This window comes from Lathamus discolor, chromosome 5 (genome assembly GCF_037157495.1).
Source record: "Lathamus discolor isolate bLatDis1 chromosome 5, bLatDis1.hap1, whole genome shotgun sequence".
NCBI classification, from domain to species: Eukaryota; Metazoa; Chordata; class Aves; order Psittaciformes; family Psittacidae; genus Lathamus; species Lathamus discolor.
In genome coordinates this window covers 113,892,993-113,912,416 of record NC_088888.1, presented here as the reverse complement: position 1 = coordinate 113,912,416, position 19,424 = coordinate 113,892,993, and the positions used below count along the sequence as shown (strand labels likewise).

At 40.2% G+C, this 19,424-nt stretch overlaps 1 protein-coding gene across 3 annotated transcripts in view; it reads right to left on the bottom strand.

The window, feature by feature from the left end:
* COMMD1 (copper metabolism domain containing 1) overlaps positions 1-19,424 on the bottom strand; it is an 82,429-nt gene that overhangs the window by 45,797 nt on the left and 17,208 nt on the right. For all 3 annotated transcript variants that reach the window (XM_065682198.1, XM_065682199.1, XM_065682200.1), the window contains exon 2: positions 12,513-12,794. In XM_065682198.1, coding sequence (XP_065538270.1) covers positions 12,513-12,794 — 282 coding nt within the window. The remainder of the gene's footprint in view (positions 1-12,512; positions 12,795-19,424) is intronic.

Here is a 19,424-nt window from a genome sequence, read left to right as displayed (position 1 = left end):
GGCTGACAGTTCAATGACATTCACTTGTCTACTCTTCCCACAGTATAAGTGGATGAGCTGCCTTTCTCTTCTGTTTTTGCTTCCTAGAAAACAAAGGATGAGATAGTTTGCCTCATCTGCTCTGAGCTCAACTAAGCAATGTTTTATCCACGTCCTTCATCTGAGAAGAATGGTTGTTAAGCCATCAGTACACAGTTCAGATGAAGGGTGGGATCTGTTTCACCAAACTTCAGGTCTCTAGAGCTCAGCTAATAATGCTTGCTTTCCTTTGGAGTCCATGGAAACAGATCCTTTGAGGGAACAGTCCACCTAAACTGAGCCAGATTTACCACTCCCTCAAACAGCCAGGGTTTCTCTACATGCTCTCCAATAAGCTCCGGGTGATCAGCTGGGTGCAGACATGGCTCATTGCTCAAACTCCAATGGTGGCAACCTAAACACCACAGGGCAGCAATGGCAGTGAAAAAAGTCACATACTACTGATCACAGAAGTTGACTGGATTCAATCAGTATCTTTTCTAGTGGGAAGGGTAAATAAGAAGAAAAACAATACAGGAAGATGCTGTTGCCTATGCCTGCACCTTCAGCGAGACAGAAGTCATGAATCAACAGCTCTTTTCCATGTCCTTACAGCAGTAGGTACCACAAGAGCCAATTCTGTGAAGTCTCATGTTTGTTCTCATGTATAATCAAGATATTTCCAGGCAGGAACAGGTTCCAGTCTGATTAAGTTTGACCAGACTTCAGCTTTTTCCCAGACAGTCGCACTTTGCAGCTGTCTCTGAGCATCATGGTGATATTTACTGGGAAACGCGAGCGCTCCATTTCCATAAAAGCAGGCAGTTTAAAATTAGCTGCAAATAACTCAAAATGACTGCTTAGAGCAGAAATGTAATTTTCTGAACAGGGTTATTTGTTGTGAACATGATGCACTGCACTCATGATCTGTCATGCCTCATTACCTCAGATAAGTCAGGCCAGCGTAACGGGATACGGTAGAGACTCTCCTCAATGATGAGTTCCTTTAAGATGCTGCCTTCCAGGCTGAAGTCTTAAAAAACAACCCCAAAACCCATTATTGAACTCATTTTCTCAAGTCCTCTGGCATATTTACAGGTTAAATGGAATGAATATTTTTTAATAGTTCTTAAAGCACAGCTCCACTTTTGAGAGTGATTCAACAAAAACGGAATCAATTGACTGAAAAGTTTACTGCCTGTAAGCATTCAAGTATCTCTTCAGAGGTTTAAAGAAATAGATATTATAGCAGCTTTGAATGTTCAATGAAGGTTCAGAAGCTGTCAGAGAATTTATTCTAATTCCAGTAATTTGAGTGTATCTCATTTGGTTAGGCCACCACAAACTAAATATAGGGCAAGCATGTCCCTGATTTGCATTGGTGGAGCTTAGCCACACTGGAACACAAGGAAACTGTGTTCTTTCCATCTTGTATCTGGCTACCTAACTCCATCTAATTTGAGTCTGGGAACTCAAATACAATGCCATAATCTTCACTAGGTGTCCATTGGTGCAATTTATTACAATTACATCATTTGGAATGTAATGCATACAAGGAGGACTAAAACTCAGCACAGGGGTCCTTTAGTTGTACAGGGTCATGGTAAAAAAGAACTAGAAACTTACTTTTGTGCTTAAAACAAGAGGCTTTATACCCTCCTTGTAACTTAAAAGGAAAAAAAACCCCAAAAAGTGGCATCATTTGTATGTTACTTTTAAAAGTGGAACTACATTTCAAGCATTTATTAACCAAATTAAGCATATGCAATTTAAATTATGCTTTCCTTGTCTTAATAACATATTAATGAATATACATCAGCGAGTTGAGCTAAAAATATATTGAAGATTTGCATGTCTGATTAGCTTTACGGAGTTTTGCAAATGACAGTTTGAAAGGAGGACAGAAAAAAAACGTCTTGTGTCAAGGTCTATGCAAAATTACAGCTTAGAGAGGTTTCTTAATCAAAGGGTTGTTTTGTATCTTTTGTAAGCTAGAATCTCTTTCGAAACGAAGAAGACTTGCTCTTAGAATTATGCTCAAAGTAGTCAGTTCCTCAACTTTTAAAGCAGTAAGTGGGACAGTGATGTCTTAATCAAAAGCACTGTCAGTGATCTCCTCCCAGTCATCTCCTTTCAGAGAAAAGCAGGGAAACTTATGCTTCAGCACACTGCCTCAAGTAAGTATATTCAAAACAAGCAAAAAGAATAAAGAATGGAAGAGAAGCACACAAGGCAACAAGGAAAAAGCTATTTTGACAATGAAATTGTTGACAGCAATCAACTTATTCTAACTATTGAATGAGAAAACCCCCAAACCCCACACAACCCCAAACTCCAAACAATAAACCAGTTTCATTGTTAGAGCTGTGACTAAGCCAGGACTTGCTTGCTGTTCAGCTCTACTCCTTCCTGTTTCCAGACTTCTAGCATCACTCCAGGCAACTCGGCCAAATCTGTGGTTCAGCTTGCCATATTTCCTACCTAACACTGGAGAAAATAACCATACAAATATAAGACAAGTATTTCAATCATGTTTCTCATTAATGATGTCACGCATGTATGTAGCTGAGATATATTCTAGAAACAAAGAATGCTAATGCTGCTAAAATATCAAGATTCCTCTGTTCTTGCAATCCTAGCAGGCTCCCACCTCCAGATACCATTTTAGATCATTTCCAAATCACATACCTTTTCCACACTTCTCCAGATAAAGTTTACCATACCAAACTCATCCAACAGCCGTGTCTCTCATTTTCTATTCCTCCTCCACTCTTTGAGGAAAAGCTGGCACTTCAGAGAGGTCATCCTTAGCATTCAAGGAAAGCTGCTTTACTTCTCATGTTCAAGACACCGCTAGCTCAGGTTTAAAAGAGGTAATCCTTTGAACACGTATGTTTAAATGAGCACTTTTCTGGATGACTTCTCAATTTCTTTTGCTCAATTTTGCCCCCATCCCATCCCTTCAACAAATGGGTCCAGACTAAAAATTATTTGGGGAAAACAAAAATAAAGGTGGGGAGGGAGCAACAAAAAAAAAAAAAAAAAAAAAAAAAACCAAAAAACCCAAAAAAACCTCATTTGGACTCACTCAGCCACTTTTAACTCTGTAAATGTGCAACTACCAGAGTAGTGCAATGGTGAGAACAAGTAACAAAGGTCTGGAACTCTTTCAATCCACATTATTACAAGAAAAAGACCTGTAAGTTGAAACTACAGTCTCAGACCCACATGTGATTTTTCCATGGCAGTTCTATTTACTGCCTTCCTTACAGCCTATGTTTTTCACAAGATGAAGCAGAGGCCAGTGTACTAAGATGCATCTGTAAGGCAGAGGAAAGTGAACCTGCAAATGGAGATGAAAAGTTTGCACTTCTTCGGTGCAAACTCCTACCAGTCATCTGCTGAAAACCTGACCTACATGACATGGAGGTTGATGTCTTCTAAAAAAGCCTTGTTTCCAACAGTTTTAATTCCCTTAGGAAGGGGCATAAGCCCCACCTAGAATTTCTTTGCTGGCATCTAGAAGTCCCTAGGTACCACTGCTAGTAGTATGAAATGATAGCAGCAAAAGCATCTGCAGCAGGAATGAGAGTTCACTTTTGTATAAACACAGAGATAGTATTCCAAGCATCACACATGTTGATTGACTACATTTCCATGCAGGCAGCTCATAATATCCTAGCATTAATGCTCAGTTGCTGACTGCCAAGGACAGCTTTGTACACCAGCAAATTCCAGCTGCTACCAGTGAAATCCCTCAGAGATTTTGTAAATGGAATTGTAAGAAGAAAAGGAAGGAAAAAAGGTGACATTTATCCTTTCTTTTTTAATTTTTAACTAGGATGAGATACATGCGTAGAAGCGCTAGAAAGACAGAAAGCCACAGCTTGCTAGAAGTTATAAGAGAAGTATCTCCTCAATAAAAAGATTACACTGAGAACTGCCTATGAATTGCATTCTCCTGTCGCCCATGCCTTCTGCTGCCTAATGTATTAATAGAACTGCTCACCACGTGGGAATTCAAGTTGTGAAGAAAGGTGAAAAAACAAAGCTGCTGGCAGATAACATACAAGCTGCTCAAAAGAAATCACACAGGTTCACTCTTCGGAAAACTAATACATGCAGAGAAACACACAAGCTTAATGGTACAGTTTGCAGTGGTTTTGCTTTGTTTCTCTGGGCTGTGTTGGGTTTTTTTGTTGAATCAATTCTTGCACATCCAAAGCTGTATGCATATATACTTTGTGAAATGTATATACATATATATAAGACAGAGTAAAGAGAATCCAAATGGTTAAGCAGCAGAGTGTAAGTTACAAGCATTTCTCCCCAGATACCTTCTCCTGCAGTAGCTCTTCCTAATTAAAGTAGGTTAAGAACCTGTTCGTATGTACACGCCTGAACACTAATATCTGGGGATCTCAAGAGAGACTGTGACAAACCTGGAAGGATCTCCAAAATGTTTTTCAACAGCCATGTGGCATAGCGTCAAAAGAGTGGGCAGGCTGGCCAACTGGCAAAACAACTTTAAATGTGCTTGGCCAGGCTAGGCCTGTATAAACAAGATGCTTTGTTAACCAATGCAGTGGGCACTTATGTTCACAACAACTCCTTTTTCTCCCTGAGTTTTCTAAGAACAAATTACTTGCTAATGTTGACACCCAAGTCCTCTGAAGAACACAGATGGCCAGCAACACCGGAGCGAAGATGCAAAGAGACCAGTTGCTTTGATTCACTGTGTACAGGATTTCCAGCACAAATATTCCCCCTTTTAAAAATGTTTTATTTGAGAATCACACAACTTTTGACATTTGTTAAAAAGAATCCAGCAGAGATTGCAATTTTTAGTCCTTCAACCACATTCCACTTCCTTGAAAGCTTCTCAGGGTAACTATTTCACAAAATACATTTATCCCAAAAGGAATTAATTCAGAAAACAGAATATATTCACTTTCACACCCAAACTACACACTGCTGCTTTCACAAAAGGTGAGCAGTGCTGAAAGAATTCACTAATTCCTACTGATCCCAGGAGGCCTAACATCAGCAAATGCTCTCTCTGGGTCCTCAACAGCTGGAAACACGGCAGCAAACAGACCCACTCTTTGCATTCAAAGTTGCTTTTTAATAAACCAGGAATCAATCACGCTGGCCAAGTGTGGTCCCCTCTGCCTTCTGCCCCAGGCTTGGTATTAGTAAAATGAGAAACGGTGGTATTTTTTAATCCTCCTTTCCCATTTCAGGTTCTTCATCTCACCTTCTGCAAACCTCCAAAGACCTTCCACTTCATACATTAAACTCTGTTTATTTTTATTTTTGGATTTTTATTTTTGGATTTCCAAGCCTTACGCTATATTTTACCCCAGTTAAAGCCTGGTTTTGCAGCAGCAAGGTTGAATTTCTACCTGCTTGGTAGGTGTGGGAAATGCAGAGCTGCTCCTCTACCCTCTGGCGGCAATCCAGGCCAGGCCACATGCTCTGAAGAAGGCAGAAGCCCTGACTAAGCTAGTGTAACAGCAAGGTCATGCAGTCAAACGATGCCATCTACATGTGGAATTTTGTGCAAATGCAATGCTTTTATTTGCATATTTGCAGTCAGCTTCTACACAATTCCAAGTCCATGGTGATGGGAGATTGCACCGATCGATAGTGGAGTCATTGTGATTATTTACACCCATCACAGCAGTAGTGGCGAGTGTCACATTGAAACTGATCTCCCAACCTGCTTCAAACTGAGCAATTCCTTTGTGATGGGTGATGTGCAGTTTAGCATCTCCAAATTACCCAGTTAATGCAAAGCAATGAGAAACCACAAGAAACTCATAACCATCCTCTAAGCTCATTAGCGACACAGAATAACTTTCTTATTAGAGAACAGAGCCAGAGCTGTGGAGGTTTTGAAGCTCATCAGCCATCTCTGCATCCAGCCCCTCCAACGTGTTCTCTTTAAGTGCTGTCAGCTTTTTTTGCTCCCCACTCCAGTGCCACAGCTCCAAAAAAAATTATCTCGCTCTCCTGAAACCAAACTCCTGATTTCCTGACCCAGAAGTTCACGCATTCAGATGTAACTAAAGCACAAAGTACAAAAGAAACATGCTCTTAGCTCAATCTTCCACGTGAGGTTCAGTGAATAGAGAAGGAACTGAAATGCACACAGAGACTGGATTAAACAAGAAGCATGAAGCCATCTGTTCCACCTGAAAGCCTGTGGGCTAAATACTCAGGTCTGTTGTGGCCAAGATCCTGCCTGTACATCTGACCACACTGACTTTATCCAGCTTGAGTCTTGAAGATCTAAAAGCATGTACAACCACAAACTTTCAGAGTAACCTACCACAGCGCAGCAGTAATGGCAAAGAAAAGGTTGAAAACTATAGAAATGCTTTTAGTAGGGGAGCCAGGATGAGGACTGAGGCTTGTTAGCTAAGGGTAGGTTCTAAAAGCATACCAGCCACTTCTGGGGGCAAGGGAGTTGGGAGAAAACCAGGGCGAGGACTTCCAGAAAAGCCATGAGCAGACAAGGATAAGGTAAGGATGATTAGAATGAGAAAGTCCTTCTGACTGTAAATGGGTAGCGCCAATTCCAGAAAAAGGTGTAGCTGAGTGATGAAATGCATTTGCTGGAAACAATCTTCAACAGACAGGCCTGTTGAACCCAGCTGCCCCTGTCCCAGCCTCATCGCAATCTGTACCCCAAGGCTGCAAGACATGGCTCTGGAGGGTGTTTCATCAAAGCTAAGCAAAATTTTGTTGCTCTATGAGAATGCCAGATGTTAGATTGCAAAACATTTGTCGATCATATGGGACACATAACAGATGGCAAGTTCCCTGTCACAATATAGACCTCAATATATTTTCTGAGAAGGTAAAAAAATCACAAGGCTCCAGGAGTGAATCTGAATTTAGGCACATGAAAGGCAGCAAATATGTATCATTATAACACCTATCTTCATACAGCTCACCTTCAGTTCATCCAGAATTCTCCCCATAACACTCTGAGCTCAGCTACAATCAGAAAACTATCTGTCTCACTTAAATGACTCTATTAAACTACTTCAACAAATCCAGTTCCAGAGTAAAAACAGTTGAAAAGGGATGTCTGTGCGTGCACGCACCTGCACACCCCATGTGTGTATACACGGCACAAATAAACAATGATGTAAACTGTTAGTACCAGTAACTGTAGAATATCCTTGCTTCATGTAGGATGGATAGATGAGGTACTAATGAAAAAATATTGTCATATATATTCAAAGGAAAAGTGACAATTCAAGATGACAGTTATTTGATATCTCAGCTTAATGCTCTTATCTCTGTAATATATAACACTTAAAAATCCCAACAGCCACAAGCAACAAAATTCTCTGCTTGTTCCCTAAATCTCACTTTGCTTTCAGGAGAAGGTGACAAAAATTGAACTGTCAAAGCAAAGGACTACAGAAAGTGCCATGCAGGGGTTTAAGAAAATAACTGAGTTAAGTCAGTCAGCTGTGTTCCAGTTTTCTCTGTGCTGAGTGACCCGCTGCCCTCTGGTTTTTATTTGCTTTTGCACTGTACTGCCTTATGTAACTGTTCCCTCCAGCTCATAAATTTCCAAGGTGAACAAAAAGCTCAAGTGATGACATTTGGCTTGGCCACAAAGGTGATTTTTTTCCACTAACTTCTACTTAACGGGGTTTATATTTTTAATCACATAAAAGTATTAAGCCTGTTGCAGTTAAGTTGATCAATTCTGCTTCTAAATGCCCATGTTTTTCCATTTTTGACCAGAACAATAATTCTGATAATGTTAATAACTACAAAGATTAAAGTGGATTAAGGCCAGAAAGGAGAAACAGTTTAGTGGTTGTTTTTCCTCCCCCTTCTCAGGCCAGGCTACCCTTAGTTTGGCTCGGGTACCCAGAACTGCTGCTAATCTCCCAGAGCATCACTTCGCTCATACTGATACTGTACAAAAGGCAGTAAATCTTTTCAGAATGGATCCTACATAAAAAGGACAGGAAGTCCATTATCTGAAGTTATTTTAAGAGAGAGCTCTGAAGCAGCCTGACCTGCAGTCACACAGAGTCAAAAGCAGCCATAATCCTTCCTCTCTATAGCACGAGTTTACTCATGACACTTTCTTGATCTGACCTTTCTCCATTGGTGAAAGCTATTGCTGGAGACAACCACAGCCAAGAGACCTGTGCTTACAAAAATGTGACAGACACCAAGAGATGCTCAGCAGCATTCAATCTGTAATGCTAGCAAGGTAATAAGATTTATAGAAGCTAAATAATAATAATTCTTTGACTATTTTACTGTGAAAGCATGTTCAATTTCAGTGTTTGTCTACGTGTGTGAATTCAACTTTGTTTATAGCATGGCTGATACAAATTTCACCTAAATTTGTTTAGAATATAAGTAACTAATAAGTCAGAAACGTAAGTTTTCTTTGAGATCTATTTCACTCCTTCCCAGAACACTAAAAGAATAAAATCTTCATAGTCATACAAACTAAAGTTGATGAAATTTCAGAAAACCTCTCCAATCCATAATCCTGATGCAATTTCTTCACATCTTTTGGGAAGAATCCTGCAGTGGAATCCCAGATTTCAGGTTAAATTAGGGCAGAAAATACTCTTTGCTCATATAACATGCTTAACATCCCAAAGAACTTCAACAAAAGTACTATTACATGGATTAACAGTATTTTAAACAATGGAAAAAAATGCATAATACCCATTCTGTAAATAAATTTAAGCATAAAAGCCAAGAGCAAATACTCAGGCTAATCTATAACATTTGATCAGTCTCAGATACGAAACTGCAAAATATATGTAGTGCTGCAAGAAAGCAAAACTTAACGGTAAATCAGCCCACAATAGTAGTAGGAAGAATATAGCCTCAGTGGAGGGGCACATCTCATAAGGAAAATAACATGACAAAGTCCATAAAACAAGTTTAAATATATTAATGCCAAGCCACAGTGCAAAACCAATGCATTTATTTCGTACTAATGACAAGGTCAGATATAAATCTGTGACAGAAATCTGCAGGTAACCTAACATTGCGCAGTAGTGACTGCTCACCATATGCAGCAGCACTGGTGCAGCAGGGCAGGAAGGGCACGAGAAGGGCGAATGCAGCTCACGCCACTGTCCCTCGCAGCAGATTCGTGTCGAGTTGAAATTTCATGCCAAAAGAGCTTTACAGCAATGCTCAGAGAGGGAGAACAAAGACATGAAGAAGGGGGCAGGGAGCTATAGATGTTTTAAGAGAAAGCCAGCAAGGCACAGAAATGCAGGAGGATGAAACCACTGCACCAAAGAAAAGATGGGCTGTTTAAAAGGAAAGAATGAACTGGCAATGATGAGCAGTGAATATCATGAACAGATGAAGGCAAATGTGGGCTAAAGTGCAACTGCTTTAGGAGTGTATTTTTAGCCATACTGTTAAAGAAAATGGGCTTTCAAAGCAGTCTTTCATGCCTAGCATCTTCATCCGCCTTTAACCAAGATTTTTAAAGACTACATCACCAGCACAAAGGAAACTTTAAATGTTACAGTAAAATCTTCACTGAAGAAGCAAAGTTCAAGATGCAAGTTATGATGCAAGATCCTGAACCAAACTTCCCAAAGTTTGGGGCACCAGTATTTCTAAATGCTTCCCATCAGAAGTGTTTTTAAGAGCACTTAGAGGAAAGGGTTCTTTTTTTTTTTTCCCCTATGATCAGTAATGCCAAGGCTAGTAAGAAGTAATGCATGCAAACTGTAATGGATTCTCAAGCCCAGAAACATCTCTCTTCCATCAGAAAACACTTGTGAAATGTAACAAAATTCATGCAAACTCGGTCTAGTGGCATTATCACTTCAAACTTCCCATTTCTAACCATATTAGGTCTTACACATACAGTCTTTCCATCATGAAAGAATTGTCTGATTAAAATTCAGAGATGGCAAGCAGAAAGCAAGGTCATTCATTGAAGCTGAAGGAGCAGACACTCCACCAAACTGTCTTGCCTTCTGCTGGGAAGAGATCTAAATCCAGCCCAGAGACACAGAGAAGAATCAGAGCAACTTTAAATTCTGGAAAGGTATGTTTTATACAGAGTATTTCTTTGCTTCTGTTGAAACATGAAATATTAACGTCAATTCATTACACATCAATGCATGTGTATACTCCCCTGTTATCAAGTGTCCAAATGAAAACAATCTGTTCTAAATAATTTACTCCTGAATCATCAGTCAGCTTTCCTCTGCAAATCCAGATCTTCACTATTTGCCAAGTCACATATATGACTGACAACCTTTTAGAAAAGACATTCTCTTTGTTAAGTTTCAGAAAGGTACCAGCATATGTGTATTTGACGTGCTACAAAACTTGATTATGTAGAACTGATAGAAATGTGCTAATGATAATGTAAAAATACATATAGAGGCTATAAAACATGATTAAGTTTATAGACTGGATCCAGTGTGCAAGAACAGCTTGTTCAACCTTCAATAGTAGCCTCTTTCCAGAAGGCCCCCAAACACATGTGGGAAGAGGCTGAGGGCTGGATGAACTGTTCTGGCAACCTGCTTGCTGACATTTTAGTCCTGGGGTTCTCAAAACTCAGCCCATCACAGGAGTGTGCAGCCTGATGCGGACTGCCTCAACCAAAAGCTTTTCAGCAGAGAAGCTATTTAATACAAAGCTAAAGACCATGTGAAACCACAGCTCCTGAAAATAAACGCCAATTTTGACTCAAGTGGTGACAATGCTAATGACTCTGTGATTATTTCTGGAAGTACCAGTCTAATACCCTTAGTTGCATCAAGTATCAGACACTCGCTGACAGCTCACTACTGTCCTCAGCAACAGAGGCAAAAGTTATGTCTGGTGGCACTTCGAAAAAGTACATTCACACAACTGCTTCCCTTTGAAATACAAAGCTTCATTGCTAAAATAATTCATTTCCTTTTGTTGTGGGACTCTTTGGTACAAGGAGTGACAGCGTCTCTGAAATGTGTATTCTTCCTTCATGTTCACATCCCCTTTCCCATGCTGCACAGGGTGGAAGAAATACAAATATACTTGCTGACTGATGTTACCGCAAAAATCCATTACTGGGGAAAATACAATTTCAAAACAAGAGTCACAATTCCCTCATGAAATACAACAGTGGTTCTGAGTTCAGGATTTGCTTTTAGATGAACATGGGTATTTTTCCCATTTGCTCACTAATGTACTGATACAATTGTACCCCTGTAACCTTTTTTTTCTTAAACTTTTTCCATTTATTACTAATAGAATATAATTGTTTCCAATCTCAACAGCAGAAATCTCCACTTTTTTTTTGACGCTAGGAAAAAAAACCTAAACTCACACACTCGTATTGTATTGGTCACTGCAGAGATACATAAGTAGAAGGCAGAGGGCCAGCACTTAGTAAGGATAAGCATTCAAAGACTGGGGAAAAGTGGATAAACAGAGTAACTTCAACAATATATACTGTGTCTGTAGGATCCCAGTTTACTTGTACATTCATTCCGGCCATGGTATAGCCACAGAGTTTCAATTAAATCATTCAGTCAGCAGAGATGTATTCCAGGCATGTGTGTGTGTACACATGCACATACATATTTTAGGTATATATAATCCAGGTACTAAAATATTATAAAATCTAAGACAACTTGCTAAATGTTAACTATTAACATCAAAACCCCCATATCAGCTCATGATATGTTTTGCAGTAGCTGCTGCTAAGAAATGAGGTTTTAAGAAGCACTAACACACTGCAGAGAAAAAAAGATAACAAATTGAAACACATTTCCTATCAGAAAAAGACAGAAAGATTGAAGATGGGAAGCTGTGCCTTTAGTTATGCATTCATATGAATGCCAAAGATTAAAAAGAAACGCAGCGTTCAGCACTGATAGAGCTGTATCTTTTTCTCAGGCCAGATTGCCTGAGACTAGGTTGCATAGGGTGTGACTGGTAATAAAGATGTGACACGAAAATAGGTGTTACGTAAAATAAAGGAGTCTTTCCCCTTATTTGTCCTAAAACGTAAGGGATGATTGATCATCATAATATGTGAACTTTATTTTTTTTTCAGCTTCTAGTTTGCAGATACGATCTAATTTTAGTATTTGGTTAGAAAAATAAAACAAACTAATGGACTTTGCAGTGCATGGATGTCCTGATGTCTAAATCATGACAATGGAATACAAATATAATCACTAGTATGGCTGATTTTATGTTTTATTTCTACATCATCAGATTTTTCAAGCTTAATGTAAAGAGAGCTGTCAATACATATATGGAGATATAAAAAGAAACCAAACTGCATTCATCAGCCAGAATGTATCTTTCTATTCAAAGATGAACCACAAGTACAAGTACATTAAAGGCCTGGTGGTGAAAAACACACTGACTTGATTTGGATATACAGAATTCAGCAACAGGTAAAATGTCTCAGCACATACGTAGTTAAATCAGGTTTCTGTATTTTGCAACAGAAAGCTTACCTGCCCAATTTTTCCCAGTTCCATTTCAACTATTGCAACAGGAGTGTTTATCTGATCCATGTGTCTCGACTGTGACTTCAGATCCACTCGCCAGTTCATGTTTTTCAGGACGTTATCCCAACGGCTCTGATTGATCAGGCTCTCATGGATCTTCATTCGGTGGTTCTTCCAAAATTTCGCAATGACTGCAGCTTGGTCTGACGTGATGCCACCTTGTTTTTTGGTTTGGGCAGTAAGAAAAGCCTCCAGCTGATTCAAATCCATGTCCGCTGAAGCAATTGACTGTAGGGAAAATAAGAGGAGTAAAAGGGAAAAGCTGGCTCAAAACTACTTTTTAACAGTCTACCAAAAGGTCACATCTTTAGGGTTTTACAAAATACAGGATTTTAAAAGGATAGAGCAAACAGATCTGGGTCATGGAAACCTGACGACTTTCAATAAAACTCAGTCTGTAAGTGCCTACCACTCACCCCAGATTCCTGTCCCCAGAGAGATAGAGGGCAATGGATTGGCAACAGTGATGAGGAAGCTGGGAGCACCTTTGGGAATGCAGTACTGGTACAGGAGGCTTCTCACTGTCTGCCTGGCCCTCTCCTCCAGTATGGCCCAGGCATACCCAACTGGTCACTACTGGGAACACTGAATCAGGCACAATACTGCTGTTCTGATGGTCTGGGGAAAGCTGGGGCAAACATGGCATGCCTCTGGCCAAGGCTGAGACAAGTGAGGAGACATCCCAAGTCATTGCAACATCCACAGCTTCATCTGCCACCACCACACCACAGACAAGGAAGCAAAACTGGTAAATGCTTCACCAGTAAAGCAAGGTCTGCAGCACTGGCCACCGCAATGTGCTGGCTGCAGCAGCAAGAATGTGAGTCTTCCAAGGTTGAGAGCCGGTGTGCATGGAGCAATCCTTAGAAACTCAACTGCAGCTTTTTCCAAAGGGTCAGTGGACTCTGTCAGGCTAAATGTGTGTTTTGCAAGGGAGTGCGAGGGGTAATTTATTTCTCCTCCCTGCAGAACAACAGAAATTATTCTTGCCAAAGCCTTTTTTTAATAGATACCCAATTTTTCCACCTTGTAGGAGTATCAGCTTTTTTCAAAGCTGATACTCCTACAGCCTTAAATTTGCATTGCCTAACTGGCAGCAGTTGCTAAATATGGCTGTGAAAGGAAGGGAGGACAGGAGGTGCGGAGAGGAAACTGTGGCTAAGTTTCCCCATTGTAGTTTCAAACAGACACTTTCGCTTCATTCTCACTCAAAATGGATTCATCTTATCCTAAATGAACACGACAGCTCCAAGCAGGTGCTGATCCAGAGCACAGCAAGGTGAACTGGAGCTAACACTGCAATCTCTGGGGTTTGCCTCTATTTAATTTTCCTTGACACGGTATTCCTGCTGCTGTCCTCCATGCATTCAGGGAAGTAACGATCTTGCTCTAGTTAACCAAGTGGGTAACAGCATGTGGCTTTTGGCTGGATGCACTCCGTGTGCTTCACATTGCTTGTCTGCAAAACTGGGTATCACTTAGCTGAAAACCAAGGGGTTAGTGCTTTCTGAGATTGGCAAGGGTGTGAGACCTGCTGCTTCATCGGCAATGAACTGAAACTGTCAGTGGGGTGAGCTACCAGCAGGCTTTGCCACCTTGCTCTAGACCAGACAGATGTCAAAGCACAGGATCTTACAACAGGAGTGGCCTGAAATAAAATGGCAGGTAGAAAAAAAGACCTAGCACAAGACCTAAAAAAGACCTTACACAAGAACTAGCCCAAACCAAAGAGCTTATGCATCACGCAAATGACAGAACAGCAGCAGGCTTTCTGTTTTGAAGGGAGTAAAGCCAACATCATGACATGCCCAACCTCCAGTAGATACACCACCACGTCCTCCTTACTTAAAGGGTTTTGCTTCTTACCAGGAGCAAACCAGACACAACGCCATGGCCCAAAATCCCCCCCCCCCCCCAACAAACAACTTCTGATTTACAACAGTTTTTTAAACAGCCTTTAATCATCCAGTGTATAAGATCCTTCTCCTGGAGCTTTTGTAGTATTTTGTTTTAAGAGGGACGTGCTGCCTTCCCTCACTCTCACAATGGATTAGCTGCCATCTGTTTCGTGATCAAGAGAAGAAATGGCAATCCACACTATAAGTAAACACTCAGCTGCATCAGGGTTCCAGCTTAATAGAAGCATCTGCCAATTTATTACAAAATTTGAGATGACTAGTGCAGCAAAGATTTTTCTATAGGGCATTCACCCTTTGTATATTGCTTGCTTTTATCATGAAGATATTTAAGAGGAAATTATCCTCTAATATCTAGTTATGCTGAAAGTTAAAAAAACACTTTTCATTTTCAAAACAAAAGCTGTTTGTCCTTTCCTACATCCAATTCTTACACGAACAGGACTGTCTATTACAGCAGTGTGGAATAGTTTCTAGTTTAATATTTTCATATTGCTACATCTATGTGGGGATCTGTTTGAGTGTTGTGTGACACCAACTATCACTTATGCACACCTTTTGGTTGGTTCATGTTGGTTTATGTGAATGAGTGGGCAATAGAGCTGCAGACACAAGCACCGTATGTAAACCCTGTTAAGACCAAGGTCAAGTTGAGATGCAGACTTTCTTCTGTGCTGTTTCAACTGTGCAAAAAATTGCCTTCTGTTTTATTCCTGTGCAGGAACTGAGACTATAAACTGCATCCTCTGCACTGAATGAAGCAAAGGTGTCACGGAGAAACATCTGATCTTTGTTAATGCAGATTCACCCGATCAAATAACCAGGTAACCCTTTCCTAGGCTTGATTTTATAACCTTCAAATATTTCACAGTTGTAACACTTCAGATTATTTTTAACCTCACCCCTTCACAACAACCCTTTTTGCAAGGTGCAGCAAGATTTCTGGCAGTGCTCTGCTAAGATGACAAAAACCAAACACACACACGGAGTTCCTTACTGTGCTTGACACATGATACAAGTCTGACTCCGAAGTGTATCTGAAAGAGGAAGCTTATGACCAAGCTTGCAGTTTTAACTAGAAGAAAGGTTATACAGGAGGGTTAAACTTGCTTGTTTGGCAAAGATCATCAACAGATTGATGATTAGTTACGATCTGGTGCAAGCTACATTTAAAAACTCCATATGTTCGTGTATCATAAGCATGCCGATAGAGTTTGCTACCAAAATACTATCCCATAATACAGAGGAATGAAACCATGTATCATAATCAGCAATCATTTATCTTGCTTGCTCTCACACATGTGCACAGGTACACACAGTATGGATTGCTTAATATGTACATGTACGCAGCTAAGAAATCAGAAGGTGACAACTATACTGTTATTTTGGTGGAATATTTATCAGGTAATGCAGGCCTTAAACAATACCAACAGAGTCCATCATTCAGCTTGGAAATACAACTACTACTTAAAAACTCCTTTTAAAAAGTATATAGAGATTTTAATTGGAAGTGGGTACAAAGAATCGATGAGTACAACTGCAGTATAGCTGCCTGAAGATATTACTGAAGATACATTTACTTTGAAATTCCTCAACATAACTCACCAGCTATAAAAACTGTCAAAACACATAAGAACAGCAAGTCATTTAATGTTATTTTTCATCTTGGAAACATTTCACTGTCGACAGGAAACCTGATAAAAGTTACAAATGAGAGAACAATTAAGGTCTTTGCTGATCTTCCATCTCCTCTATTGTATGAACACTTAAACAACTCATTCTTTAAACAAGTATAGTTCTACTCCATTGCTCATATGAATGGACACAGTTAAATTCTGGACTTTCTTCAAGGTTGAGGAAATATTTAAATGTAACTTGAAAGAAAAAAAGATTTTATATTTCCAGTGATACTCTGAACAGCATTACAAACAGTTCTGCCCATTACCTTTAACAATGTTCATTTATTACACAGAAACTCAAATTACAGTAAATACATCTTATTGATATTTGTAAGGATTAATTTAAAGTTAAAACTTCTTCTGTGCTTATGACTAAAGACAAATAAAATATATCTGATTATAGGTATCCTTCTCATGCTTTTAAACCCTAGGAGTTTTGGAGGAATATTTAGAATCATAGAATCATAGAGTAGTTAGGGTTGGAAAGGACCTTAAGATCATCTATTTCCAATCCCCCTGCCACGGGCAGGGACACCTCACACTAAACCATCTCATTTACCACCACCAGGACAATGACCAGCTCTTGTGCAGTTCCCACAGCAATCAGCAGTGATCAATATAGTTTCACTGATGGAATAAACACCACAGACATGTTTTAGCATCACAACTGGCTCTCGTGAGACCTCACTTGGAGTATTGTGTGCAGTTCTGGTATCCTCAATATAAAAAGGACATGGAGCTGTTGGAACAAGTCCAGAGGAGGGCCACAAGAATGATCAGGGGACTGGAGCACCTCCCGTATGAAGATAGGCTGAGGAAGTTGGGGCTGTTCAGCCTGGGGAAGAGAAGGCTGCGTGGAGACCTCATAGCAGCCTTCCAGTATCTGAAGGGGGCCTATAAGGATGCTGGGGAGGGACTCTTTATTAGGGACTGCAGTGATAGGACAAGGGGTAAGGGGTTAAAACTTAAACAGGGGAAGTTTAGATTGGATATAAGGAAGAAGTTCTTTCCTGTAAGGGTGGTGAGGCACTGGAATGGGCTGCCCAGGGAAGTTGTGAATGCTCCATCCCTGGTGGTGTTCAAGGCCAGGCTGGATAGAGCCTTGGGTGACATGGTTTAGTGCGAGCTGTCCCTGTCCAAGGCAGGGGGGTTGGAACTTGATCGTAAGGTCCTTTTCAACCCTAACTATTCTATGATTCTATGATTTAAAGGTGTGGAAAGCTGTTTCACCCATCAGCTCCTACAGCTGAATCACCGTGAGCATCAATTCAAGAGGGATACATCTTACTAATGTCAATGACTTAGTCCAGACAGACCTTGAAGTGCAGGATCCACTCCTGTACTTTGACTCACCATACTGTCGGTGACACATGTCATTAAATTATAAAGACTTCATATTCTGAGCTAAGCGTGTGTACATGGAGATTCTGCCTTCATTGTTTCTCACTTCATCTCTTTAATGATCCTCAATAAACATACTTTTGCAATATGTTACCACTGTTCCCTTTTTATTTACAGACTGTCCCATCTCTAAGCAGTTCTTACAGCATGTCAACAAGCGCTGCGCTAAAAGTATGACATTGAGGAAAAAAAGCTTATATAGGACCTAATTCCAGTTCTGGAAACCACAAATGCTTTACTATTTCAACACAAAAATCTTCAACTAACAAAAAACAGAAGTTTTCTAGGAATGTAGAGAATCATACCTGTTCTACACCAGTAACTTAATTTACATTATTATGACTATTCACTCAAGTGACTCAGTGAAAAAAGCCTATTTTCAAAACTAGAGTCTTTAAGAGAACACCATTAATATCTAATGGATATTAAAAATTTCCCCATGCTATCTCTTTTGAGATTTAAAAAAAAAATCTATTTTTTTATCCCTAGGAAGCACAGCTTCTGGACAGTATTTCACACTACAAGCATGCAAACCCTACTCTCAGCAACTGTCTCCACCCTTCTTTCCAGAAGCTAAGCAGATGCTTTTAAAGAAGAAACAGTTTTGGTCATACTGACTTCTCTTTGTGCTAATCTTCAACACATACCCACTGTGTTTTCAAATATAATTCAGCCAATAAAAATATGACTTCAAATACCATTTCCTTAATGGAACAGTATTTGATAATCTGGAGAGTTTGGTATTAGCTTAATTAGATCCATTAGACATGTGCTATGGTACACAGAACAGGAAAACAGACTTATATTCATTATCTCTTCTCAGAAACAAAGCCTGACAAGCAATACTGGTGAGAAACAACAACTGGTAAAACCCACTGGGGAAAAAGAGAACGCACTTCATTTCCAGAAAGAAAACATTGCTTGTCAACCATTACGGAAGAGCTCCAAGAGCTGGCCTTGCCAGCATGTGCAGGCATTTTCTCCAGCTGACCCTCAAAATCACAAGCTGCTGCCAGCCTGTAGCACAAAGCAATCACAAGCTCAGAGAAATAAACAATTCAGTTCTGTTCACACTAATGAAGTTCACACTAATGCACTTGCCTCTTCAGGTTTTGGGGAGGTTGGAGTGAGAGGCTACAGCTGTATCACAACCGTTGTGATTCAGATGCTCTCGAAAACTGTTTCTCAGACCCTTGGAGCACAAGCACAGAGCGGGGGACCAGCCACAGACAGGAGGAACATGCCAAGGGACCCCGCTCGGCCAAACCCTTTGATAGCACAAAAGCCAATTCTTGTTAATATCGGGATACTGTGCATTCTTTTCACTTAGAAGAGCTCTGGGGCAAATAGGGGTACCTGCTGCATGCAGCTTTGGGGTGTATAGTTTCTTTCTCCTTCTCTAAAAAGAAAGGCAACCCTGGGAGAGCAGGGGGAGGAACAGAAGCAGCTTTCATCATCTTTGGGTGTAACAGCACACACGGGTCCAAGTGACACTAAGCTATTTGTCAAAGTTAGCTCAGCATGCTCTTCTGCAAATAGTAGCTTCAGACAGAACGAACTAGAGAAGATCTCTGCAACTCTGTGGTTTCTGGATCCTCCTTTCATATATTAACCAGACTCTCTCCCAAGGGCTGCTGAGATATCCAGTCCTGTAATATACGAGCTGTTCCCATAGATGTTCCCTGGATATTAGTCCAGTAGACTTTCCCACGTTTCTGGAGACAGTGGAGGTTTTCAACTAGTTGGTAGGTTGTGCCTCACAAACACTGTTTGTTAGAGTCCAAGAGCTCTCCTGAGAATTGGAATTAAGATAAAATTAGATGCAACAGCCTGCCTGTCTGCACTTGAAAATGGTGATCCAT